The following is a 26,421-nucleotide window of genomic DNA, read 5'->3' on the forward strand; positions in this document are numbered from 1 at the left end:
GGCTGACTTCTGCAGTGTAGGCCACCTTCAAGCAGCGCCATCCTCTGCTTTTCCAGATGGGAGTTGCTCCAGTGGGAACGCCAGTAAAACCGTTTACTTGGTAGCTTAGGATACTTGAGTAGCTGGAAAAATTGCAAATTTTTATGGTTCTAATCACAATAAATAACATCTGTAGGTCTTTCAGTATATGATAACATGTATTTAAAATATTAAATCATTAAATAACAATAACAGTTCAGTTCCAGTACTTGGTGGTATTTGACTCTCACTTGCTCTTTAGATGGTAAACCAGAAAGATCTGGAAAGAAGACAAGTAGAAATCAGTGAAGCAATGAGGACACTTAAGTCTGAAGTGAAAGACGAAATCAGAGCCAGCCTAAAGAACCTCAACCAGTTTCTCCCAGAACTGCCAGCAGACCTGGAAGCCATTCTGGAACGGAATGAACACCTGGAAGGAGGCTTGGAGAGCTTGAAAGAGAACTTTCCATTCGCCCTCAGTGAGAAACCATCACCTTTTGAAGAGAAACTGAATTTTTCTCGCGTTCACATAATGGTAAGGGCTTCTTTATCCTGCTGTTCTCTGGGCTTCGTAAAAGGGCGCTTTGGTTCCCACCACCCCCAGAGAAGTCCAGACACAGAACGGAGGGTGGGAGGGAAAGGCAGGTTGGTTACTGACGGTGGTGCTCAGAGACTCTCTGATGGTTCCCTTTTCCTCTGAAAAAGGATGAACACTGGCGTGGAGAAGCTCTCCGGGAGAAACTGCGTCACCGTGAAGATCGACTCAAGGTTGCCCTTTTAAAAGAAAAAAAACTATACGATGCGTGGCGTGGTGAGGAGATGGGGGCGCTGCTCTGTCGCAGCTGTCCCAGCAGTCCTGTAGGTCACGCGTCCGAGGCGCAGAGAGGCTGGCATCACAGTTAGCAGCAGGGTCAGCGTTCAGAAGCACGAGTTCTGGTGCTCAGCCTGGGTTCCTTACCCTCGGGGATGCTGCTCTGCCTCAGCTGAAACTGACTGGACCTGCAGACAGAACATAGAGATGCACTCATAGAAACAAGGCTCGCAGGCCAGTGGTTGGGGAGGGACTGGGGAAACCAGAGAAGTAGGCTTGGGTGTCAAATAAGAAGCTGTTTGGCTCAGGATATGCTGAACTTGGAGGCTTCATGAGACGCACAGGGAAGGATGTCTGTGTAGGCAGCTGAAAATCGGTGTCTAAAATTTAGTTGTAAGGGCTTACCTAAAAATGTGGGGGTGAAGAGTATAGTGGGGCGCTGAAAAATGAGAGTGAGGGGGATAGAGCAAGAGAGGACAGAATGCGTCTTTGGATATTGGCCACTTGCATCGAGGGCTGAGAGGGAGTCACGTGCAGTTCCAAGTGAGTGAGGGCCTTCACATCAGGTAGGCTCCTGCCGCACATGGCTGTTTAAATGGAAATCCACTGTCATTAAACCAGGTTAAAAATTCAGTTCGGTTCCCACATTGCACGTGCTCGACAGCCACCCGTGACCAGTGGGTGCTGTGGTGGGCAGCAGACACAGAACGTGGAGCTTTCCTGTTGTCACAGAAGGCTCTGTGGGACAGACAGGGCTTGCTGTCCGCTTTAGCTGGAGGATCATTTCAGAGGCACAGCGGGGAAGCCGGAAAGCAGTGTGGGGTTGAGGATCCCACGCATTGTGAGACGCTCTGAAGATACCAAGTGTAAGCCAGCCGTCTAAGTCTGAGCAGTGGGGAGCTGGGGCAGGCATCTGGCGAGCAGGAAGCTGAAATCCTGTGTTGTGACCGTGGCGCGGACAGGCTGAGGTCCAGGTCCAGGTCATGACGACACACGGAAGCGCCTTCGGGCACCTGCCGCACCCCCACCGCTTTTTTTTTAACTTTTGAAGACGAGGATTTTCAGCAGGCACTTCTATGTTCTGACGGTCAGATTTGCCTCTCAGATGTTAAGCGCGAGGAAGCTGCTCAGTACTAGTTCTGACAGTCCCTCTGAATAAAGCCCTAACTCCTCCCCTGACGCCTCCAGGCCCAGCTCCGGCGCTGCATGTCCAAGCAGGCGGAAGTGCTGAGCGAAGGGAAGCGGCAGACGGAGGGCACGCTCCACAGCCTGAGGAGGCAGGTCGACGCCCTGGGGGAGCTGGTCAGCAGCACGTCTGCGGACTCCACGTCGTCAGCCGCTCCGTCTCAGCTCGAGTCTTCCCTGGCAGAGGACTCCCGTCTTGGACCAAGTCAGGTAGGCGGAGGCTCTTCACACGTGGTCTGACTTGTACCCAGAAAGTCCCTGAAGGCTTTGAGGCCCACAGCCTCCAGCAGACTCAGAAGGACACGAAAAAGTGAAAGTGGAGGTCGCTCAGTCCTGCCCAGCCCTGCGGCCCTGTTGACCATACAGCCCACGGAGTTCTCCAGGCCCGAACACTGGAGTGGGGAGCCGTTCCCTTCTCCAGGGCATCTTCCCAGCCCAGGGATCGCACCCGGGTCTCCCGCACTGCAGGCGGATTCTTTGCCGGCTGCGCCACCAGGGAAGCCCGAAGGGCATGAGTTTCCCAAGGTTTGAAGGTGGAAGGACACGAATGTCACCTTCAAGTCTCAGGGAAACCTGCTTGAGCGAAGACACAAAATTTTTCATGGTCCCTGGGGAAACTGGAATCAATTGGTTGGTAGTAGATGTATAAAGAAGATAAGCTGATGATTTAGGAAATCAACTAGGAAACAGGGACATAGTTAATTCTCCTATGAAGGCTTTCCACTTTTGGATTTCCTTATTGTCTGTTTGGGAAATACAACGAGCTTAGGGAATTCCCTGGTGGTCCCGTGGTTAAGGATTCTGTGTTCTCACCGCCGAGGGCCCGGGTTCAGCCTCTTGTCTGGGAGCTAACATCCCGTAAGCCGTGTGGCCCGGTCAAAACTAGAGGAGTTTAGACCTCTGAAGCCAACTTGTATCCCAGTCTGTCCACTTGGGAAAGGTGATTGTGCCAATTGTTAGTCCTAAGCGAAGTTTGAACAGAGTTTGGACTCTTAATTCAGAGTCTATTAAAAAAAACACAACACTGAATTTCATGTTTTCTGTGTGAGACCTAGATGAGGTCAGTAATTATTTAGGAGGAACATAAAATATATTCATGGAATCCGTAAACAGTGAGACAGTATTCCTGTCAGACAGATGACAGCTGCCATTCTGTGTGCCCGGTCTGTGTGCTGGCGCAGCGGTGAGGAGCCTGCGTGCGATGTGGGAGACCCGGGCTCCGTCCTGGGTCAGGAAGACCCTGGAGGAGAGCGTGGCCAGCCACTGCGTGTTCCGGCCCGGGGGGTCCCGCGGACGGAGGAGCCGGCGGGCTGGTCCGCGCGGTCGCGGTCAGACACGACTGAAGTGACTTAACACGCGCTGTGTGTGTACTAAACACTTTCCATGTATTGCCTCATTTACGTCCTGGGAACTAGGATTTATCCTTCTATAAAGGAATTGTAGAACACAAAACATGATGTCAAGGTCACAGCGAAGGACAAAAGCAGGATTTAGAGGCTGATCTGTCTTGACCACAGAGCAGTGTCTTGTATCTGAGCCGCAAGGACATTCAAGGCCAGTTTGGTCTTTAATAGACACACAGCGCGCTCATTAGCAGCAGAGCCAAGATCTGAATATGATCACCTTAAATTTTCCACGGTAGCACCCATGTCAGATAGAGGCCAAAACCACCATGGGCCTCAGGGCAGGCCGTGAGGGAGAACATCAGAGGCACAGAGCTTCAGAGAGATGCCGACTCTGGAGGCAAGAGCCCGAGTGGAGACCGGCGCGCAAGGGTGTGGGCGCCGGGCGAGGCCCTCAGCTCACGTGGCAGCCGGGAGCCCCGAGGCGCCCCAGGCCCAGGAGGGGAACAGAGGCGGCGGTAGAGGCACAGTGCGTAGACAGGGGCTTGTTACAATTACGTTGGGTTCCGGAGTCTTAATCTAGGTGTACGTGGGATGAAAATCTGAACTAGGTTGGAGTTGGGGGCTGGCTTCTGAGCCTAACGTTGTATCTTCCTTCTTTCCAGAGCTCCTTCCATCAAGTTCTACAAGGTCCATCACAGTCAGTAGACAGTTACCGACACTGATGCTGTCCTCAACTTCCTGCTCGCAGGGTTCGTTACAAAAAGCTCACTTATTTATACATAACTAGCACTTTCAATTGGCAGATGTTGAATTCCAGCTTATCGTACAGTCTTAACAAAAGTAACCTAACTTTTATCCTGGGTAATTTTCTGTGGTGGTTCATCTTAAAACATCTTTCCAAAGAAGTACTCAGATTTGTGTTTTACCTGTGAGCCATGATGCCATCACCTAGTTCTGTGAACTGAGCTAAAAGCTGTCTTCACTGTTGCAGGAATCCACCTTAGGACTTTCTCGTCCTGCTGCAGGACGCGCGGCTCAGCCCAATGGAGGAAGAGCATCTTGCCTAAATGTGAGCGAACCACCTCTCCACTACCTCACCAACGTCACCGTTAGAACACCACTTGGTTTTTATCAAGATCCAGTCAATTCAGATGCTGAAAACTCCACTGTAGTTTATTCCACTTCTACAGTTACTGTCAGCGTTTTTGTAAGTCACCTGTACATATGGGAATATTGTATAAACCAGGGTCTTGTCTGGCTGAGGGTTTTTTTTAACCTTTGAAATGCGTTATTATAAAACCCATGCTGATCTGCGTCTATAAACTGGTATATCTATAGTTAGAAAAAACAACATACTTAGGATCCTTATTTATAGTGCCAAGAGTTATTTTTGGATCTTGTTTAAAATCTATTTTCATATGAAAATAAAAGATAAAATAAATGTGGATCTGACATCTGACTTTACATTTCATTCAGATGGTTTTCCATCTCTGTCTGCAGGTTGAAGTATGTTGTATCCATCAATGAATGTATTTTACCATTTGAAAATACCTGTTATAAAGCTGTAATATATACTTCAGATATACATACTTCCGATGCCTTTCCTCAACGAAAAATATTCTTCGGTGGAAAATTAGAACTTTGGAAAACCTGCATGCATTTTAAGTCGTTCAGTCACGTCCGACTCTTTGCAGCCCCCATGGACTGCAAGCCCGCAGGCTCTTGTCCATGGGATTGTTCAGACAAGGACACTGGAGTGGGCTGCCATTTCCTCCTCCAGGGGATCTTCCCGTCCCAGGGTCCCAGGGATCGAACCCACGTCTCTTGCACTGGCAGCTCGATTCCTCACTGAGCCGCCTGGGAAGCCCTTGGGGAATCTGACCCAGTGGTAAATTCAAATTGTGTTCAGACTTGAGGTTTTAAAATATTCCCAAGAACTATTTTCTAGGTTCCTGGACAGCTTTGGAACCAGAACAGGTATTATGTACCATGTTACTATATTACAGTGTAGCACTATTCTCTGACCACCTACTGAGGCTTATATTCCTAAGAAGTTGTTTGCCTAGAGCTGGACCATTAAGATCTGGGATAGGGACTGGCATGGAATAAATATGATTAAAGACAGTGGAAATGGCATGAGATTAACATCCAGTAAGTTGTAGAAAGTATCTGTTTCCAATGTAAAATTGATTTGATAGTGTCTTTTGTACATTCTTTGCTTCATTTTCACAAGTCCTGGCCTATTCAACAGTTACTGAAATCCTTCAGTTTCCTGGTCTCTCCGTGTGCTGAATGAGGGTGAAATAGTTCCTTCCTAAACTGCCACATGAAGAGGAATCATTTGGTCTTCGTGAAGGGTGTGAACCGAGCCACATGTTTATATGAGCACTTAAAGCAACAGATGTGTGGAGAGGTTCCCAAAACTACAGTCTTGCTGAATTAGAAGGAAATTCATGTATGAAGCCAAACACCTGGTTTCAAAAGACATCTTCCAAAGAAACTCCATTCCCTCTAACTAGTATTATATAAACATCACCAACCCCCCCCCCCCCCCCCCGCCGAAGAAAAAACAAAATCACTGCATCAAACACTTTATTGTCCATGAAAAATTCTTGAACATCATACTGGAATGTCTAACGCATAGAGTACTGAGCACCAATTACTATCAGGAGGGCCTCACAGGTGCACGGGCGACGAGGAACCCAGAAAAGCAGGTGACCACACAAGTAATAAGCTCTCCATGGATTAAAAATTAAAAGAATTTCACATTCTCTCCAAGGTGGACTTGCCCAATGTCTGGCACACGGATGTTACAACAGTCTGCCTCTCTCTCTGAGCACCCAAGTTTGTTACAGGGGACTTCACATGCAAATAACAGGCCCTGGTCCTAAGCAGAGTCAAGGGAGAACGCTGCCAGCCAGCAGACGTGCAATCCCACACTGGGAAAGGCTAAAAAACACCGCAGGTGTGACCTGGACGCACGGTCAGACTGGAGCTCCAGTACTGAGTGGCGTGGATTCACATGCTCCTTATGTAGATGTCTTTTTAAACAATTAAGGGCAGTTTTGCAGTAAAAACTGGCAACTTAAATGCCAGGATAACTATTTGCCTGAAGAAAATATGAAATCCTGTTATAATTTAGAAAATAAGGCAAACAATTCTAATTTAATCTAGATACAGGTACTTTATTTACAAATATTTAGATTAATAGCATTTTGTTACATCGAGTGAAGCGTACAGCAGTCTGAGTAAACCCCGCCACAGCACAGTTAAGACCCACGGTCACCGCCTCTGGGGACCAGGGCGTCGCACCCGAGCAGGCCGCAGGCCTCGTCTGTGACGGCTACCTCATACCCGGTGGGCGGTCTGCTTGCTTGTTTTGTAAATATATACACACACACACCAGCAGGTCGTGGTCCCTGGGCGAGCCCCTCGTGATGCAACAGTGTCAGCAGAACGGATCACTGTACGTCCTTAACAGAACATACCCGATACACTCCAGGTATCTTGTTTTTTAAAAAAGTTAAACAAAGACAAAAATAAAGATGAGTCCACAAATTAACCAAATCCTATTTTCTGCACATTCCAGTTTTGGCTTTTATTTAACATTGACTATACAATACTCTGGTACTACCACATGTTTACAACCCAGAAAGCAGTATTTTTTACTTTAGTGTCTGTAAATAGGGATTTAAAATGTGTATTTTAAACACAGCAGTTGAGCTGAGGGTGCATTTTATATAATGAGGTTTTACCTATCCTGCTTCAAAATAACTTCTCAATTCCCAGCCTGAACCACAAACTCAATTAGGAATCAATCAACAGAAGTAAAGAACTTGGTAAAAGCTGTTTGTTGTCTATAGAAATAAGATTGTTTCCCTTGCAACACAGGATTCTGTCAGTGGCCACACCACCAGGTGCAAACCAGTAACTTACTTTGTATCAGCACAAACACTGAACACCTTTAGAAACACCTCCCCCTTAAGAAACAATGTATGCCGACGCGACATAAATATACTAGAACACAAGGGGTATCTTAAATTATTTCACTGTAGTGTTAAAAATGCACTATTTAAAATCCCTCAACAGCAGACCTGCGGTTCTGGCTGTCTGGTTCAGAATCTTACCATTCCAAGATACATATAAAAGCTTAAAATGTGCAATAAGAAACCCAGCCTTTTTTCTTCTTCTATACAGTAAGGCAAGAAATGCAGCCTGTAATGCAAATGTTTACAAAAAGAGAAAAGCAGGTTAGCACATGTTGATTGCACAAGAACAGTTAGGAAAATCAGCAGGTAAGCCACGGTGCAAAGATGGAGCAGAGTCTGCTAGTGTCAATCCTCTCACGCCAGGGGCTCCTTCCAGCATGACCGTCCCCAAGCACTGCCAGCACCAAGGGTGGGGCCAGTAGATCGTGTGAACAGAAGTTGTCTATTTCCTCGTGTGAAATGGAAGGGAGTAACATGGTCACATATAGGTCCTACTGTACAAACTGGTATTTTATACTGTTCCAAGGCCAGTAATCAATTTATTTTCTTCATTAAAATAATATACACAGAATGTATTGTTAGTTCGGTTCCTTCAAATTTTATACATATTTACTTTCTGCTAAAGAGAAAAAGATAAAATGGTGTAAAAAAAAGGATAAAGCTATTAATTAAGCATAAGAAAAAAGATAAATGGATATTTTCCCTGCGCAAGGCTAAGACAAAAGCAAACCGCCTTAAGAAAAACGCCACCCACACAACAGGGAATTTATCCGACAAAAACAAAAGGCTTTGAAGAACCCTTTCTCTATCATCAGAAGTCATTTCACAGCAATAAATTTATGGGTTACAACAGACACACCTGAACGAACAGTTAAAGATGGGAAGAAAGCTTAAGATATCATCAAATTAAACCGTACAATGAGACAAAGCCTTGCCAAAAGGAGGGGTAAAAAAAATCAAGTCCAGCATCAGTGCTCAGTTTAAATCATGGATTGGTGACATACCTATCACGAGGACAATCAAGGGGAAAAAAAAGTCTAGATTTACCATGCAGGAGAGATTTATTACTCTACTTGCCTTTGATAACCTGATTACATCTAGTTGTTTAGCAGTTTAGTATTGTGTTAAACTGTTTTTACAACAGAGTTGTTTTTTTCTTTTTAATTAAACCCAGTAAGATGTACAGAAGACAGTGAGGCAGTAAAAAGTACTGCTTCCAACAGACAGAGGTGAAAGGTCGAGTGAGAGCCCTGCGAGGTCACTAGCAGCCACAGCCTTCTCTCTGGGGCTGGGGCTCGCTGGTTAGCCGGCCCCCCTGCGGGGCTGAAGGTTTGTGTTGTACACCAGACTCGGCGGCGTTCAGATCCAAGCTTCCATCCTGAATGTTCTGATAGATCTTCTTGGCTGCCTCAAGGAAAGCATCTTCTACGTTCTCTCCCCTAAGAGGCAATCAACAACTTTACTGGCAAACCATAGCTTTCTACAAAACATAAGACATTATACAATGACCTTTTGCTAACCTTTAGTCAACTGCCATGATGTCTTCAACTTAGCCACTGTCATCTAATAAGGGATTACCAGAAGACTGAGCTAAGAGAACAACATGGGAAAATATTTTCTGTGGAAAGCATATAAACAATACTAAGAGCTCTTTCTACAAACCCAATTTGAAACTGTATGTGCTCTAACCATTAAAATGCTATATACTAACATATAACAATAATTAAGCAGGCCATAATACAGGGTATCCTAAAAAGAAATAACATTATCTCCAAACAGTATTCCAGGATTTGTATGGTCTGATTAGCCAAGCATAAACTGTACTGCTCTTATCATGCTTGGCCACGTTCACGTTTGACATCGGCCCTTTTAGGACCAACAGCACAGATGAGGCTAATCAAAAGGGCTAGCTTCTCACCACTGCAAGGAGTATTTGACTTAATAAATGAAGAACTATGATAGGAGTGCTGGGGTTCAATAATGCACGTGGAATAACAATTAGAAATGTTAATTATGCTTCTAATTAAGAAGACACTGAATATTTCCTAAAGTCATGCTTTTACTGCAACGAGAAGTATTAAATCAACAGGTTGACCAACCTTGAGTCCAAGATGCCAAATTCAGCCTTGGTTGTAAAGGTCACTTTTAGCCTTTACACAATTTGTGTCAACACAATTTAATTTACTAACCTGTATTACCAATGGGTATAATCAAGGTATAATATTTTAGGGAAAGTAACAAAAAACATTATTTTGAAATGTGAAACAAGCAAAGGGATTTTTGCTGTTTTTGCTGCCATAAGCATTACACGTTTACATATTATACATTATATGTATATATACATTAATCATTTATATCTATATATGGTTCTACTTTGAGAAATTTGAGTGTAATAAAAATGATCTACTAATTTTAGTCATACTTACGTTTTTGCACTTGCTTCAAGGAACAATAAACCTAAAAATAAAATTCAGACTATGAAGGACATTTCAAATTAACTCACAAGGACATTCTCTTTAGTGACTTTGGAGTAAAAGTTTCCCATCAGCTTTCAGTACTCCTACCACATAGGAGTCTTATGAAAGACTATGAGTTTGAGATGGAGGGAATCTTTATGTCATTAAATAATTCTACTGCCCTCAAAATGAAACTCAAATACAAACGCATTTTGTTATTTCCTCATTCTTTGATTTGAGCAATTTGCACTTAACAAAAGAAAAAACTGTCAAATAATCTGCATTGTCAAAACCCCACTTCTTAGAAATTCTCCCATGTGTGACCCAAAAAAGCCAGTAAGTCTCAAAAGAAACCCACCATTTTCTTCAGCAAACTGTTTGGCTTCCTCATACGTCACATCCCGCTGAGCCTCCAGATCTGCTTTATTCCCTATGAGGATTATCACCTGGATCGTAACCGAGAGAGAGACATCTTACACAAAAGCAACCTTTAAATCAGACATGAACACTCTAAAATTCAGGTCTAAAAAGGAAACTAAATACTAGCAATTATCCATCAGACAATGACTACAGAATCAAGGTATTTCTATGAAGAGGGACAGGGGGATGTCTTCCAGGACACCGCCTGGAAGAGAAGGTTTCTGCCTTTCATTAGAGTTTCCAAAGTTCCTGGGACCCACAGAAAGCTTTAAAACTACTAGTTCAACTTCTGAGGCTAAAAGTAAGGAAATTAATACTCAAATAAAGCAAATGAGGACTTGTTAAAAGATCACTCAAGAGTCCGTGGTAGGCAGACATTAGAATTCAGGCAGAAAACCCAAACTGTGACCTTCAAATCCTGTCCTCCCCTACACTATCCCTAAGCTAGACTGTCTGTAGCAACTGGTAACAAATGGCTGCGTCCATGGCAGGGGACGAGGGGTGGGAGAACACAAGTACAGTGAGTTCAAATTCAAGGCAAACATGTTCCCCTTCAAAACTGATGTGGTAAATCCAGATACTTTAGAAACGGATGGTTTCAACTAAAAGGGCTGTCCATCATTAACTTTTTTTCATGTGAAATTTCAGCCCCTGGCCATCCTTTCAAAAAATGGTGTCCATGAACTATAACTATTTTGACCCAAATGTCCACCTTTAGCATTCTTCAGTCAGTGTGGACGAGTGCCCACTGAGGATGGGAAAACGTTTTCAAATACAGTCCACTAGTCCACTAAAGAATAAGGCAATAACACTTAAAAAATGAAATCAAGTTTTTAAAAAAATCAAAGTTGGTAACGTCACGATGGCTAAGTAGTACAGGGTCATTATAACACAGGCACTCAGCTTAAGAAATGTTTGTTTAGTGGAAACAACACTGCCTGCTCTCCATTCCTTAAGCATTTCCAAACCATGCTTCCCATCTTCATGAAAGGGGAGGCGTAACCTGGCATGGTAACAAGACAGAGGTACAACATACACCATCAACAAAATTACAAAGTATGTAACTTTAACATAGAAATCAAAGGCAAAGTTAACAGAAAATGTAAGGTTTCCACTGGACCTTAAGAGATTTTTTTTCTTTCTTCTATAAGATTCTGGTAAGATTTTAAGAGGCATAAATGAAACCAAGAAGGACATGGCTAATTTTTTTTATTACACTCCTCGAGTGACTCTCTACAATAAGTTGTTTTCTTGCTGTTTTTAATACTTTACTAGTACATAACAAAAGAATCACAGAAGTTTACAGAAGAGTAGAGCTCTTATATACCTTTCACCAAGCTTCCCCAATACTAGGCTAGGATCTCACACACTTACTGCACACTCTCAACACCAGGAAACTGACACTGGCACAGTCTACAGCCCTCACTGAGGCCTCAGTTTCACTGTGTATAGTTCTATGCAGTCTTACTGCAGGTATAGATCTGTGTCACCACGATCAGCTTCATCGCTACAAAGGACGTGCTCTGTGCTGCCCGCTTTACAGTCAGCTCACACCTTTCACCCCCATCACTAACCCCTGGCAACCACAAATCTCCTCTCCAACTTAGTAACTTTTCTTTTTGGGAATGTTTTATATAAATGGAATCATACAGTATGTAATCTTTCGAGACTGACTTTTTCACTCAGCACAACACCCATGAGATCTATTTATCTACAAGTGATTCCCTTATATGGCTGGAGAGTATTCCCCAGAACAGATGCACCAAATTGTCTCACCATTTACCTTCTGATAGCCATCTAGGTTGTTTCCAGTTTTTGACTGTTGCAAACATAGCTGTATGAACATTCACCTATAGATTTGTATGTATTCCTACAGTGGGTTTAATGTGATAATGGATAGGAAAGTTCCAGACACAGTTCCTGGCATAAAAGGCATATCATGTTAACTGACTCTTAAAATAATTAAGTTGCTGTTCCCTGATGAAAGCCAGTCTTACCACTGATTACATATTTACTAAACCAGACCACTGCCAGGTTCTGGGGTACAAAGCCAAGTGAGACCCAGGCCTTCCTCTCACAAAGCTCAGGCAGTCACAGCGCAGAGCCTTTCCTCACCTGTTCCTGGAATACCCTCCACAGAATCTACCAAAACCTTTCTACTCCTCCAGTCCCAGCTCACACACCACCTCCTCTGTAAACCTGGGTTCCGCAAACGGCGCTGCTCACGCTGAGCACCCTACACGGTGCCGCCCAGCGCCACACCAGGCGCTCCGCTTTTCAGAGGCTGGCTGTGTCCCCGCAGGAAATCTCCCTGCTGGACTATACTTTTATTGGCCAAAGACCCACATTCCGTTTCGTATACTGCAGAGCCTAGCATGGCAGCTAGTCTTTAAAATCTCAAATAAATAACTCTCTTTCAGACTGGCTATTTCTTTATAATATGCAGAACTGTTTTTATTTTTAATTGAAATTGTATTAAGACTCATGTAGTTGTTAAGAAATCATAGAGCTCCTGAGTATACTTTGCCCAGTTTCCTCTAATGGTAAACATTTTATGAAACAATGCAGATTAAAGTGAAAGTTTCAGATTTCATAGCCTCCATCTGACATAAAATCACCACCCCACTCGTAACTTTCATTTTTCTTTTTTTTTTCTTTTTTTTTTTTACTTTCATTTTTCTTAAACCACAAACATGAACAAAAACCAAGTGCGAAACCTGGCATAATCCATATTCGAAAAAAGGTTTTAAGTTCAGTTAATTTAAGAATAAACATTCTCTCATTCTTAGTACCCAAATACAAAACAAGTCCACTTAGCAAATGGCTTTCCTTTCTGGGTCAACTTAGATCTTAAGCTTTTTGTACAACAGACATCATTTAACTTACAGTATTTGGATTGGTGAGATTCCTTGCATCTGTCAACCAGCTGCTTAAGTGATTATATGTACTTCTTCTGCAAAAATTAAAGTTTATTTTTGTGACTGCCACATTCAGTTGCCATTTCAATAGGGAAAAAAAAGAAACTTCATCAAATATATTTTAAATATACACTTAAAAAGTATTTTTGATTTGACTAGACTGTTACCCTAGAGAATTGTGGAATGTAAACATACACTTTTCAAATATCTAGCCAAACTTTTTGTTTTAAACAAACAACTCAATAGTCAACAACTTTGCTAATGACTTACATGTCAGGAGTAAATTATTTACATTTAAAAACATAAACGGACCAATAAGCAAGCAAGGAACAAGATAAAAAATTGATGGGAAATAATTCTGAATTCTAAATTTTAAAAATCGGCTTTAAGAAGATTAATACATTTGACTGGAAACTGAAGTCCCCAGGTATATCAGAGAGTGAGTTTATCCTAATTGTACCAGCAGCTAAATCATTTGGGGATTCAGAATGCCTTATTTCTCCATTTTCTCCAATCTGAGAGTTTAAAAACTCCTTTTTTTAAAGAGTTTTTTTAAGAGTTTAAAAATTCTTTTTGCATTAGCCAAGTAGGACCTAAGACAGCAAACAAATCCAAATAATTTAAAATAATACAGAATATACTACTACTATTAATTAGACTTTACCAAAAAGGTCAAAACATTAAAAAAAAATTTTTTTTTTTAATTTTGATGGTTAAAAATATTTTTAATTTATACAGACTCACAGAACATGAATCTATCGGGTGAGGCAACAGAGGCCCATAAACAGGCAGAAATGATTTCAGAGCCAGGTGCAGGACCTTTTACAGACACTGTGTCCTTGAAGTGTTTCGAGTCCAGTCTAGTGAACATATTCCATCATCTCCAGCTGCCAGTGTTCATATAAAATCTGATATACCAAACATTTACTCCTTTCCCAAAGAGAATTGAAAAGAATTCCTTACTCAGAATTTCTTTTTACTGTGCTATATCACATTATACACAAACCACCACCCACATGTCAAAAGAAGTCACATAAAAATTTTTTCCCCAGTGTTTTCAACTTTTCTAAGTAAACGATCAAATATAATTTTTAAAAAGCACAAGCCTTATCACTCATGTCTCAGTAGGCTGGAATTAAAAAAAGAACACACATAGAAAAAGCAAAACAAGCTACAATATTATACATACATTTAGGTACACATCACCATAGTTAAATTTTATTAATAATGCAGTTTTCAACTATGCAGAGCCTTCAGGAATGCATCCCTCATAAAAAGATGTCCGTACAAATGGCCAGGTTCTTTAGCTGTCTTCCCACAAAACTATTTACCAGCTGCCTGGCTCCAGTGAAGAGCCTTAAGGCTGTCCCCTCTGTTTTGCCCTGAGACCACCCAATTCCAAAATTTAGTAAAACTTCAAGCACTATAATCATAATCACCCACCATCTTTATTCTAAATAAATAAAACCACCTTAGGAAACACTAAATTAAAGAAACTTAAAGAGTCCCTTTACTACAGAACTTCTCATTGTGACTCTTCAAGAGCAATGTAAAGCATTTCCCAAAAGGAAATACACTTGAAAAGTCTATCACTTGGTCCCACTCACTGATTGCTATCCGCTGCAAGGTGAGACAAGAGGCACTCTGCTTCAGACATTGCATTAATATGAAAGGTGGTCTAGTTCATTTTCTAGCTTACAGCAGACAAACAGCACAGTGTTTAATGAAGGGGCACAATTTCCCCAAGTTAAACATTTAAGGTCGGGTTTTGTTATCCTGTATATATTACTTTTGAGTTTCCATAAATAGCAGAGTTGAAATAAATTTAATCTTGCAGCATGAAGTATCATGAGCTACTTCAATCCATTTTAGGACACAAAAAAATTTAATAAGCAAATATTTCAGATTCAAGTATGAGAATTTTTTATAATCTACCACGTTGGATTAGCAAAACTACTTAATTCCTTTGCTTGGCCTTATTTTGAAAAGGCATGAACTTTAACACTGCTGCTGCCGCTGCTAAGTCGCTTCAGTCGTGTCTGACTGTGTGACCCCCATGGACTGCAGCCCACCAGGCTCCTCTGTCCCTGGGATTCTCCAGGCAAGAACACTGGAGTGGGTTGCCATTGCCTTCTCCAATGCATGCATGCAAGCAAAGTCACTTCAGTCGTGTCTGACTCTGTGCGACCGGACCCTATGGACAGCAGCCCACCAGGCTCCTCCATCCACAGGATTCTCTAGGCAAGAGGCTGAATAGAGTAACTCTTAAAGATTTGCTTGCTTTCTACTGAAGTGAAAATATTTGGTGTGAAATATTTCACTTCAAATAATTCAACTGATACTGCTTTTCAGAAGAGTATTCTTTCACTAGCTCCACCAGCACCTCCTAAAGTTTTCTTTAGTCTTACCCACTTTTAGATAAGGAAATCAACATGTTATCAATATATCAAATCTCATACACAGCAATTTAGAGGGAAAAAAACCATAAAGTCTAAATAATAAAAAGCTCATTTAACAGATACACAATTACAAACTATAGAATGCCTAACAATTAAAAAAAAAAAAAATCACAGTGCCTAAAGTAGATTTCCTTTTTCAAGAATGAAGGCTGAAAATCATGAATCTCTTACCTAGTGATGTCATACACCATAAGTGCTCCCGCGGCTCCTCGGTAGTAGCTTCGTGTGACAGCTCTAAACCTCTCCTGTCCAGCTGTATCCCAGATCTGCAGTTTGATTTTTTGGCCACTAACTTCAATTATTCTTGTACCAAATTCCACACCAATTGTGTGAGGACAGTCAGCCATAACTGTTTGGGAAGAAAAGAAATACAATATTCCAATTTGGAGAAAGCTTCAAATTGAGATCAATGGGAAAATGATCCATTAGAAAACCAAAAGACTCATTAATGCTTGTAGGCTATATACAGATTAAAGCTTGCATGAAAAGAAAAAAATCAGCAAAAACCCTTAAGTAAGGAGTCACAGGGATGTGACTGGAACAAGGCTTAGAAATTTCTGCAAGGAACCAAATAATAAACATTTCACGTTCTACAGGCCAAAAGACCTCTGCTACAAGGACTCCACTCGGCTAAAGCACAAGAGCAGTCACAGACGACACATAAAATAGGCATGACAGCATTCCAGTAAAACTTTATTTCCAAAAACAACAGTGCCTGGACTTGGCCCACACGTTACTATTTGCTGACCTCTGGACTAAAAGAAGCTGCTAATTAAAAATAAGGATTTTAATAAACTCTTTGTAACAACATTATACTATTTAGCCTTCTGACAATTCTAACCTTAATAACAAATTAATGGTTTTAGGACTCTAGTTGTTTTCAAACAAGTATTTATTCTGTAAAATGTTATCAATACTTCAAAGATGGTCATGAAATTTAGTATGTATTTATAACTATATATTTGCAAGTCTAATCCAATAGGACAAGTCTATTAATCCTTCCTTTATAATTAGGCCACTGAAAACCTGTATCTACTATTACTCCTCTACAGTACACAGACTGCTAAACACTTCATAAAATGTTACATTAAGCTAAAAAATGCCACAGAAATAATTTTAACTATTGGAAACAATTTCAACTATATTTAGCCTATCAGTTACATAAAATAAAATGGCCCCTTCTCCTACCACACAAGACAGAGTAGCACTTTGAATCTAAAATGACCAGTCATGAATGCAGAAAGAATTCAATTTTAAGTATTTCCAATCTACTATTATTTACTTATTAGCAAATGATATATGAGCACATTTCCCCTAATAAGATAATTTCTACAATGGAAAGTCAGAGAACAAGAAAAAGATAATTTAAATTTGAAATTATAGTATATATTTTTATTTTTTAATAGTATATATTTTTAAAACTTAAGTTTATATCATCAAAACTCTAGTCAATCAAACTATATATGGCATAAAAAAAACAACACCATACATATAAGTATACTTCATTTTGTCTGTACCTATTAAAAAAAAAAATTCACTTCCTAAAGACAAAAGTACATACACATTGAGAAGTTATATTTTATAGCATAGAGTATACTGAAAATAACACATTTTAAAAGGTAGGAAAGTGACAATAAGAATTTACCAATGTTTTGTCTTACACATTGAACTTACACTTTTTTTCTGTAAATTGGTGAAGCAAGCAAGATTTTCCTACTCCCATGTCCCCTGTTTAAAAAAAAAGTTTCAAGTGGTAATTACATTTCTCAATTTTATCCTCATAATTATATGCAATGACTGCTATACCTCTTTTACCATATTACATGACAAACCTCTGGGCACTTAAAAGATTTTCATTTTCATAATTTATAGTGAGTTCAAAAGATCCTAAACGTAGGTTTTCACTGTGATATATAAATTGACTATTCCCAACCTTCACTGGTGGTAGAATTTGGTTATGAATTATGTCAATAAATAGACACCAGCTGGGAAAAGCTTTTTAACAGAGAAACTGCTGTAACAGTGTTTTTTACTTTAAATTATTGCAACTTTTTGTTTGTTTTTTCCCTTAACCCATATGCATAAAAGCCAAAAACTCCTAGGAGTGACCAACAGGGCAGCATATAGCAAGCAGAAATAATAAGCTTTGGAAATTTGATTCACTAGATCCCATTTTATCTCATATTTCTTGTAGAATTTCACAAAACAATGTGCATCACATGAAAACTGTAACAGAACAGGTATCATCTCTGACTGTACTAACAGCAATGTAACCTTTAAAGGTTAAAGGAAGTATTACAATACAGTCACATTAGCTCAATATTAAAATAAACTAATATGAAGAATTAACAGGAAAATACATATATTTCAACTTACTCTTACATATGGATAAACAGCACTGTTTTAATTTAAACTAAATCTTCTTGAAAGTTGATTAAGAGAAAAACTACCATTATATCTCATATATCTTACACAATTATTCTGAATTTTTATCAATTTTTGGAATCCAGGGGGCACTGAGAAATTTCATGATATTTTTGGAATGTATCAATGCTCCTAGGAAATTAATCTCATTACCAGTATTAACCTTCAGGTAGCCCTCAAGAAAAAACAACACCACTTCAAAGGTAGCCAGCATTGTACCTAGGGTCACAAAGCAACAGGTACATCATTGATGAAAAATAAATCCTACCAAAGGAGTTTTAATTTTGCAGTGAAAAAGACAAGTATTCACTTCCCCTGGGGTATTATGTTAAGTATTAGCATATAAACATTTTGCATTTTAACCTTTGGAGAACAAGAGTATAAGTAAACTTACCAATAATAATATATTTAAAGATGTAAGAGTAGTTGTACGGTGCAGTTGCCATGGCGGCACTAGAAACAAACAAAATTGAGTTACTTCAAGGAAAAGTGTGCGCGCGTTACCCACGCTGTGATCCTGCAGACACACAGATACGCCACAGTGCCCACCAACAAAACGGAGGTTACCTGTCAGAAGAGCTGCATTCCCCAAACTAATCAAACACACAGATTCTCTTGGATGAACACTGCTTCAACACTCTCACGTATTATCCACAGAAATAGAACATATATCAAAACAATTCCAGTATTTCACTTTAGGAAATACCAGATAAGAAATGCTACTCTGGAAAATTTCCATCAAGGAAATCTTTATAAACTTAAGTTTAAATAGTATCATCATGAATAGTCCTCCCCTGTTAAGGTCTCCATTGCTGTTAACTCATCAAGTCTAATGATCTATTTGGAACACTTTGATTTTACAATAGAATGTTGTAAAAAGTAACCACCAACTTATAAATACAAAATAACCTTTTCACTCTACTTGATATAATCACAGCACCTGAAGAAAAAGTAATCATATAATTTCTAAGCGAAATATCAGAAATAGAACATGAAACTGCTTTTGCTGTAGATTTTTTTAAAAGCCAATCATTGATAATTTCATACAGTTCCTAATATAGCATTTGAAGGTTAACAATATACCAAATGCCTGTTATATATTTTTCCAGGAGTTAAGAGAAATAATGAAATAGTGTGCTTGTAAAATTTGAAAGTTTATGTATTACAACATATGTTTGAAGATCACAGCTCATTTCTCACCCCCAGAGAAGACTTTAACCTAAAGAAATCTAATTTCTCTCCTACTTTTAATAACTTAAAAAAAACCTCTCCAATTTATTCAAATCTTGACTGTGTCTGACACCGTGCTAGCTCCTAGAGAAATATGAGGTGAATTCTAATACTGGTAATAACTTACAATAAACTTTATTCCCCAATAAAACTGAAAAAAAAATTTATTCTCAAAGCAGTTTTCAGCTGAAGATAAAAAATTCTTTATAAATATGAAGGTTTAACCTCATTTTTAAAAAAACTGATTTTCCAATATTTTTTTAATCTGGTTTTTACTGTTCTAGCCAACTGTCACATACACAAGCCAGATATTAACAGGATTGGGGAAACTCATTTACTGAAATTAACAGCTTACTATGTATGTTATATTTCAAATAAAATTTCTAAGTAATAAAATTTAACTTGCAGGAAAAGTACATATTTAAAATAAGTGAATTATTGTTATTAGGGAAGAGAAAGCTGTTAATTACAGTAAATTACCAGATAATCATTTCACACAATATAGGCTTCCTACTTAGCTGTATGAATTACATTCAACAGAACTGGGACATGCTGTAACACATTTATCATCAGTCACATCACAGAAAACTCCCTTGACCAGTTCTTTCAGAAAAGAAAGTATTTCTAGTTAAAGTAACTGTGATTCTGAACATCATACATTACTATGATTGATTTCCTTTTTCCAGAAACAAGAATGACCTTGGTCCTGAGGTTCAAACTGGTCTGTACTATTCACCAAATTTTGAAGACAAGGAAAAGAATCATCTCTCACAATAAGAATGGTATATAAAGGTTATTAATTTCTTCTCTGGGCTGCATTCCCTTCAGGTTCCTCTCTTCTAATTCATTTTTAACTTCTCTTTTAAACTTTTTCCCCATTCAAACTTGGAGAAAAGTAATTAGTCATCTTTAAATGACTGCTACTCTCATGGGTCTCCTCTGAAGTTGCTATATCTTTTCTTTCTTCTAACTTAGTTATAGCAGTACATACTATGCTTCCTTTCATTTTATTGTGTTAAAACTGTGGACTCTTAACAATCCCAGTTTCTACCTGAAATGCTCTAAAGGCTAATCATGAAATTATAAACCAATTCTAGTTGTACTAATTTGTGTACTTGCTAATTAATCATACAAGTATTTGTTAATATCTGAGATGCCTGGTTTTGAAATTTTATTTCCAACCATTAATTAGTAAGCTATCTACAAATAAAAGAGAATTATCATGACTTCAGACTGAAAGCCAGCACCCTGTTCTCCACCTCACCACCCAATTTTCTGGTTAAGTTTCTTAAAAATTACAATAAAGATCCTAAAAAGCAGAGTTAAAGGAGAACTGCTCAAACTAACTAACTGCAGTAGACAGGCAGGCAAAAACTATCAAGCACTGCAGCCACTAACACAAGGTTTAAAAAGACTCCCATAGTTCTGACATAGTTCACTCAAAATTATGTATTTGCAACAGAACCATGTTCAAGTGGCCCCTTTTAACTATGCTTGGGGCTTCCCTGGTGGCTAAGGTGGTGAACAATCTGCCTGCAATGCAGGACACCTGGGTTCCACTCCTGGGTTGGGAAGATCCCCTGGAGAAAGGCATGGCTACCCCACTCTAGTATTTCTGCCTGGAGAATTCCATGGACAGAGGAGCCTGGTGAGCTACAGTCCATGGGGTCGCAAAGAGTTGGAGAGGACTGAACACTTTCCCTTATTAATACTGCTTTAGCAAAGGATTTCTCAACCTCATCTTGTGAACATAAAACATATACCACTATGAAGGTAAGAAATATATTTAAATGGAGTATGCTACTGAATGAAACTCTACAACAGGTGTTTTTTTTTTTTTTCACTTCACAACAGCATGGATCTATTTCCAGGTCAATACATATAGACCTAATGGTTACTAAATGCATGTTAAATACTAATCACTGTTGTGCCAAAATAGAATCACATTGTCTCCATCTACTGAATCAGACAGTGTTCCAAATAGAACTATACGTATAAATGACTAGTTTTGAAATGTACAGATACAGAGGAAGGTAGGCACTTTCAAATACTGCGCTTGTGGGAATCGGAAGTGCCAAAATATTTTGACTAAATAAAGTACATCGGTACTATGAAATGATACACATCTAATTGAAAACCCATTTAGATATATGCATTAACCTGGAAGCATATTCACAATTTTAAGTGAAAAAAAAAAAGCATGCTGCAGAGTTCCATGAGATAACATATACCCATTTTTAAAGACATACACACACTCTATCCTATATGCATACAATATAGAAGGATACACACCAAACTGTAAAAAATTAACACATGGAATGAAAGAGAAAAAAGGAAGGGGAAAACTATTAACTTTTTTTACATATCACTAAGAAAGAAAGTGAAGTCGCTCAGTCGTGTCCAACTCTTTGCAACCCTATGGACTGCAGCCTTCCAGGCTCCTCTGTCCATGGGACTCTCCCAGGCAAGAATACCGGAGTGGGTTGCCATTTTCTTCTCCAGAGGATCTTCCCAACACAGGGATCGAATCCGGGTCTCCCACATTGCAGGCAGACCCCCTGAGCCACCAGGGAAGCCCTTATCTATCACTGAGAGGACACTATAAGCATCTGCTATATTCATTAGTAATACTCTAAAATATTAAAAGTAAAAAAAAAAAAAGGGACTGTTAAAATATTTTAAGCATCTCTACATATAATTCTAATGCGAAACAAGAACAAAAAACCCGTCATAATATTTCCAACATTACTTCCACATTTACCAATAACATGGGGAACATCATATGAAGTGACTCGTGATCAGATTCAAAAAACAAACAAAAGGGGAATTCCCTGGCTGTCCAGGGACTATGACTCTGCTTTCACTGCTGAGGGCCCAGGTTCAATCCCTGGTCGGGGGAACTAAGATCCTAGAAGGCCCCTGGTGCTGCCAAAAATAAAAACAAAACAAATAAGACAAAAAGACTAGAAACAGCTCTAACTCCCAATAATGGAGTGTATTTTTTCATTTTCTTATGGTTTGACTCCTTGCTATATTAACTTACACACTTGTCTAATCCTTTCACAGCTGTTACACAGCTATTCTATTCCACTCTTAGGACCTAAGGTGTTACTGTGTAGTTTCTATGTAACCGATTCAAGACAACAAAGGAAAAAAGCAACCCCTAAATAAAAATATTCTGGATGACTTAAATTCTGACCCTTATTGTTTAAGTGAGGCTTTTTTATACATGAAAAATGCTGTTAAAAACACCTGAACCAAGATAAACTGCTTTTGTGATTCCAATATAAAAATATTTTTTAAATTATGTTAGGTTTTGACAATACAGTAATGATCAAAAAATACATATATATATATATATATTTATATTTATATATGGGCCCTCCCTTCATGGAACTCAAGAAGAGAAGCACTTTGGTGTGTTTACAAGACCACTAAAGTGGACTGCTACTTGATTTGTCAGTCAAGTGGACACAAAACTTTGGGAGTTAATCTATTAAACTAATCAAAGTATGTGGTCAATTTCCTGTCCTCAACCTTAAAGCAACCTCTGAAAATAACCCACTCATTTCCAAGACTCACCTAAAAATCACCTCAGTTTTGACAAAATATTTAATGTCACACTTTTTTATAAATTAATGTGGTAAGAAAAAAGTTTTTCTCCATGTGTCAAGAGAAAGACAAAATTTTTCAGCTAATTATGATGGCACACTGTGAACAGGAAATAAAGTAACACTGTACCTCTGTCCACAGAAGGAAAGTATTCACGAGAAAAAACAAAAGTAAAACCCTGCACTTAGAATTAAAAGGATCAGAAATAGTGAAAAATTTACTGAGGAAAGGATGTCTGAGATTTGCTTCAAAATAATTTGGTAGATGGAAAAGAATCTAAAGTAGAGTGGGAAGGACTTTCCTGGTGGCGCAGTGGATAAGAATCCACCTGTCAATGTCAGGGACATTGGTTCGATCCCTGGTCCAGGATGATCCCACTTACCCGGGAGCAACTAAGCCCATACACCACAACTACTGAAGCCAGAGCGCCCTGCAGCCTGTGCTCCTCAACAAGAGGAGCCACTGCGCCACGAAGTCTGCACTGCAACGAACACCCAGCTCAGTCAAAAATAAAAATCAACAGAATTTTAAAAAGTAAATAAAAAATAAAAATAATTGTAACAGAGAGTGGATATATGTATATGTAAAACAGATTCACTTTTCTGTACAGCAGAAACAAATACAACATTGTAAATCAACTATAGTCTAATAAAAAGTTTTTCAAAAATAATAATTTGGTGGAGAGGGTACAAGTATATATAGATGATATAAGACTGAGCACTGTTGACACTGGATAATGGGTATGTGAAAGCTCAATATACTACTCTATTCTGCATATGTTAAAAACTATCTAGAAAAGTTTCTTAAAAGTATAGTATCTTTGATCTCTCTACTGGTACACTGCTGTCTCCAGTAATGCACAGCATTCTTAATCATAAAAAAATGTTTCAAGTTTAAAAAAATGAAACCTATCTCAGTAGCCCTAGTTTTAAAGTAACTTATTTGCCTTACAGTTTCCTCTAATTGTATAATATCTTACTAAAATTATGCAAAGATATTTAATACTGATAAAAATCAGTTGTAAAAACACTCCATATTCTGTTGCAAGGTTGCAGTATGCACAACAATGAAGTTTAACATGTAAAAAAAAAAAAAAGTTTTTAAGTGTAGCTTTAATTCCAAGGGAATTTTTTAGGTTATTAAATTTCTAAAAGTTTTACATCTTTACAGTAACTGCCATTTACTGAGTGCCTAATATATGTCAGCTACTTTATAAACAATCTCTAATTCTAAAAACTCACTTTACAAATAAGGAAACCAGCTCAGAGAGGAGATACATCCATGGTCATATACTACTAAAGGGAAAGCTAAGATTAAGGCTCAGATCTAACTCTACAGCTCTCCATGTTCCTCTCCCTCACTCAACAAATATTAAACACTCACTACTAGGCTGGCACTGTCAGAGACAATGGAGCTGACCAAACTTTAAGCAATGTGCTAAGGGTTTTAAACCCCACTTAAATCTTCACAACAACTCTAAAATGTAGGTACAGTTATCCCTTGTATGGATAAGGACGCTTAGTCTGAAGAGGTGAAGTAACTTGCTTGAGGTCACTAGGAAGTGGCAGTACTGGAGCAGGAACCTTCCAAAACTCCTGATCACAACAAGTCTCAAAGGCATGACCAAGTAAATGGGTAAGCAGAAAACTGCAGAAAAATTCTGCAAAGTCTTGATGGGGGAGTGGGAGCTGGGTTACTGCAAGGTCAAATTTGTCCTCGACAACCACACCGAAATACTAGGCAGTTCTGACGGTAATGAAGGGAGCAGTAAACTTCGCAGGACTTCAAATCTGGACTCTTGACACTCGCTGTGGGACCGCCAGGAAGGCATTTGCCCTCTGGGAACTCCAGTTTCTTCTTCAAACATAAAACGGAAATCTTGTCATCTTTCCTCTGGAGTTGTGAGAGAACTAGCAGTGTAGTGGCAACAGACTTTGGGTTACAAAGGAGAAATCAGCTGTTATCCAAACGCAAACGTAGGAAAAAGGGAATGAGACTATAGCTACGTTCTCAGTGGTCATGTCTGTAGCCCTGGCCTAACCTGAGTTCGCATGTACCACCGTTAAGCAGCCACATCGCACTTCCACACCTCAGTTTCCTCACCTGGGGGATGAAGATACTCTACTTACCACTCAGAGCAATGTCAAGCGAGCTAAACCTGCGGGGCTCGATACGTAAAATCCGCGTCTAGCAAACAGTAAAGAGCAAACCACCGAAACACACTTGGCTCCGCCTTCTTTGCTTAAATTCTAGAAAGGCCAAAAACTTTTTGTCCTCGTTATTTCCACACGCTACCCACGATCGAGACCTTACAGAATGCCCCAGACATTAGAGCTTCCCCCAAACCAGAACCTCGCCGCACCGACCCCCAGACCCCCGCCCAGCCCGAGTCCATGACAGTCTACCCCCACCGGCAAGGACGCCGGAGTCGGTCCAAGACGCCGGCGGGGCTCCGGGCGGCCACCTTTTGTGCTCGGGGCCCGACGTGGCCGATGGGCCAGGGGACGCCACGTCCGGGGCTTGCGGGCTGCAGGGCGGCGCGGCTCGAGCGGACAGACCCGGCGGGGGGAGGTCGGCGGCGGCGGCAAGGAGACGGGGGCCCGCGGGAGGTGCGAGTCGGCCCAGGCCGGCCGGAGAGGCGGGGAAGGCGACGCCGCACACACCCTTCCACACGCCGCGCCCGGAGCCCGCCGCTGGGCGGGGAGGACCGCGGCTCCCGCGGGCGCCTCGCGGGGACACCCTCGCCCCCGCACGGACTCCTGTCAGGCCCTGCGCCGCGGAACCCACAGCCGACCCCGGGCTCGCTGCGGCCTGACACCGCCCGCCCCGCGGCGACTCGCGCCCACGCTCCCAGCCCGCCGTCGCCCCCACCGCTGACCCCGGGAGAGCCCCGCGAGGAGACCCCGGCCGGCCGGACACTGCGGAAGGCCTGGGTTACCTGGGGGGTTGCTGGTGGCTGGGCAGCTTTCCGGGCGGGAGGGGGGCGTCAGGACGAGGAAGAGGAGGGCGGGCGCAGCGGGAGCGGGGCGGCGGCGGCGGCCGAGGCCCGGGCAGGCAGCGGGCAGGCCGAGGAGCTGCAGACGCGCCGGCGGCAGAGGCGGTGGCAGCGGCGACTGCTCCCGCGGCTCCCTCAGGATCTTCCTCGGGCTGGTCCAAGATGGCGGCGCTCCCTGCACAGGGTTTCCTGTCACCCTCGCAGTGGGTCGGACCACAAAGGAAGGGGGGAGGAGGGTGCGCGCGCAGCCGGAGGAGCCCGGAAGAGGGCGGCCGGCGCCGGCCTGCTGGCCACGCCCCTTCCTCAGGCCTGCCTCTGCGCTCGCCGCGACGCCGCCGCGCCCGCCCCACTGGCCCTCGCGCCAGAGGGGGCGGAGGCCGGCACGCACGCGCACGCGCAGTCTCTGGCCCGCCCTCCTGGGGACGCTGCTGCGCAGGTTCACGTGGGACCTGCTGAAGAACGTCTGGGTCGTGCAGGTCTAGGATGGTTGCGCCGGGGACTTTTTACTTTTTACCATTTTTACTGTCAGCAACTGTCACTTAATGCCCGCGTGCCGTA

At 41.2% G+C, this 26,421-nt stretch overlaps 2 protein-coding genes across 3 annotated transcripts in view; one reads left to right on the forward strand and one right to left on the reverse strand.

The window, feature by feature from the left end:
• CNTRL (centriolin) overlaps positions 1–4,853 on the forward strand; it is an 81,972-nt gene extending 77,119 nt beyond the window's left edge. For both annotated transcript variants that reach the window (XM_065946906.1, XM_065946907.1), the window contains exons 40-44: positions 281–553; positions 724–786; positions 2,018–2,224; positions 4,023–4,109; positions 4,352–4,853. In XM_065946906.1, coding sequence (XP_065802978.1) covers positions 281–553; positions 724–786; positions 2,018–2,224; positions 4,023–4,082 — 603 coding nt within the window. In that variant the 3' untranslated portion in view covers positions 4,083–4,109; positions 4,352–4,853. The remainder of the gene's footprint in view (positions 1–280; positions 554–723; positions 787–2,017; positions 2,225–4,022; positions 4,110–4,351) is intronic.
• A 1,085-nt stretch (positions 4,854–5,938) lies between these two features.
• RAB14 (RAB14, member RAS oncogene family) lies at positions 5,939–26,085 on the reverse strand. Its single transcript, XM_065947636.1, has 8 exons — positions 25,807–26,085; positions 18,421–18,479; positions 17,277–17,330; positions 15,774–15,951; positions 13,112–13,178; positions 10,164–10,251; positions 9,776–9,806; positions 5,939–8,788 (listed from the first exon to the last, which is right to left on the reverse strand). The coding sequence occupies exons 2-8, from the start codon at positions 18,470–18,472 to the stop codon at positions 8,611–8,613; spliced, it is 648 nt and encodes a 215-aa protein (XP_065803708.1). The 5' UTR covers positions 18,473–18,479; positions 25,807–26,085; the 3' UTR covers positions 5,939–8,610.
• Positions 26,086–26,421: the final 336 nt, after the last annotated feature.

This window comes from Muntiacus reevesi, chromosome 10 (genome assembly GCF_963930625.1).
Source record: "Muntiacus reevesi chromosome 10, mMunRee1.1, whole genome shotgun sequence".
In the NCBI taxonomy this organism is placed as follows: Eukaryota; Metazoa; Chordata; class Mammalia; order Artiodactyla; family Cervidae; genus Muntiacus; species Muntiacus reevesi.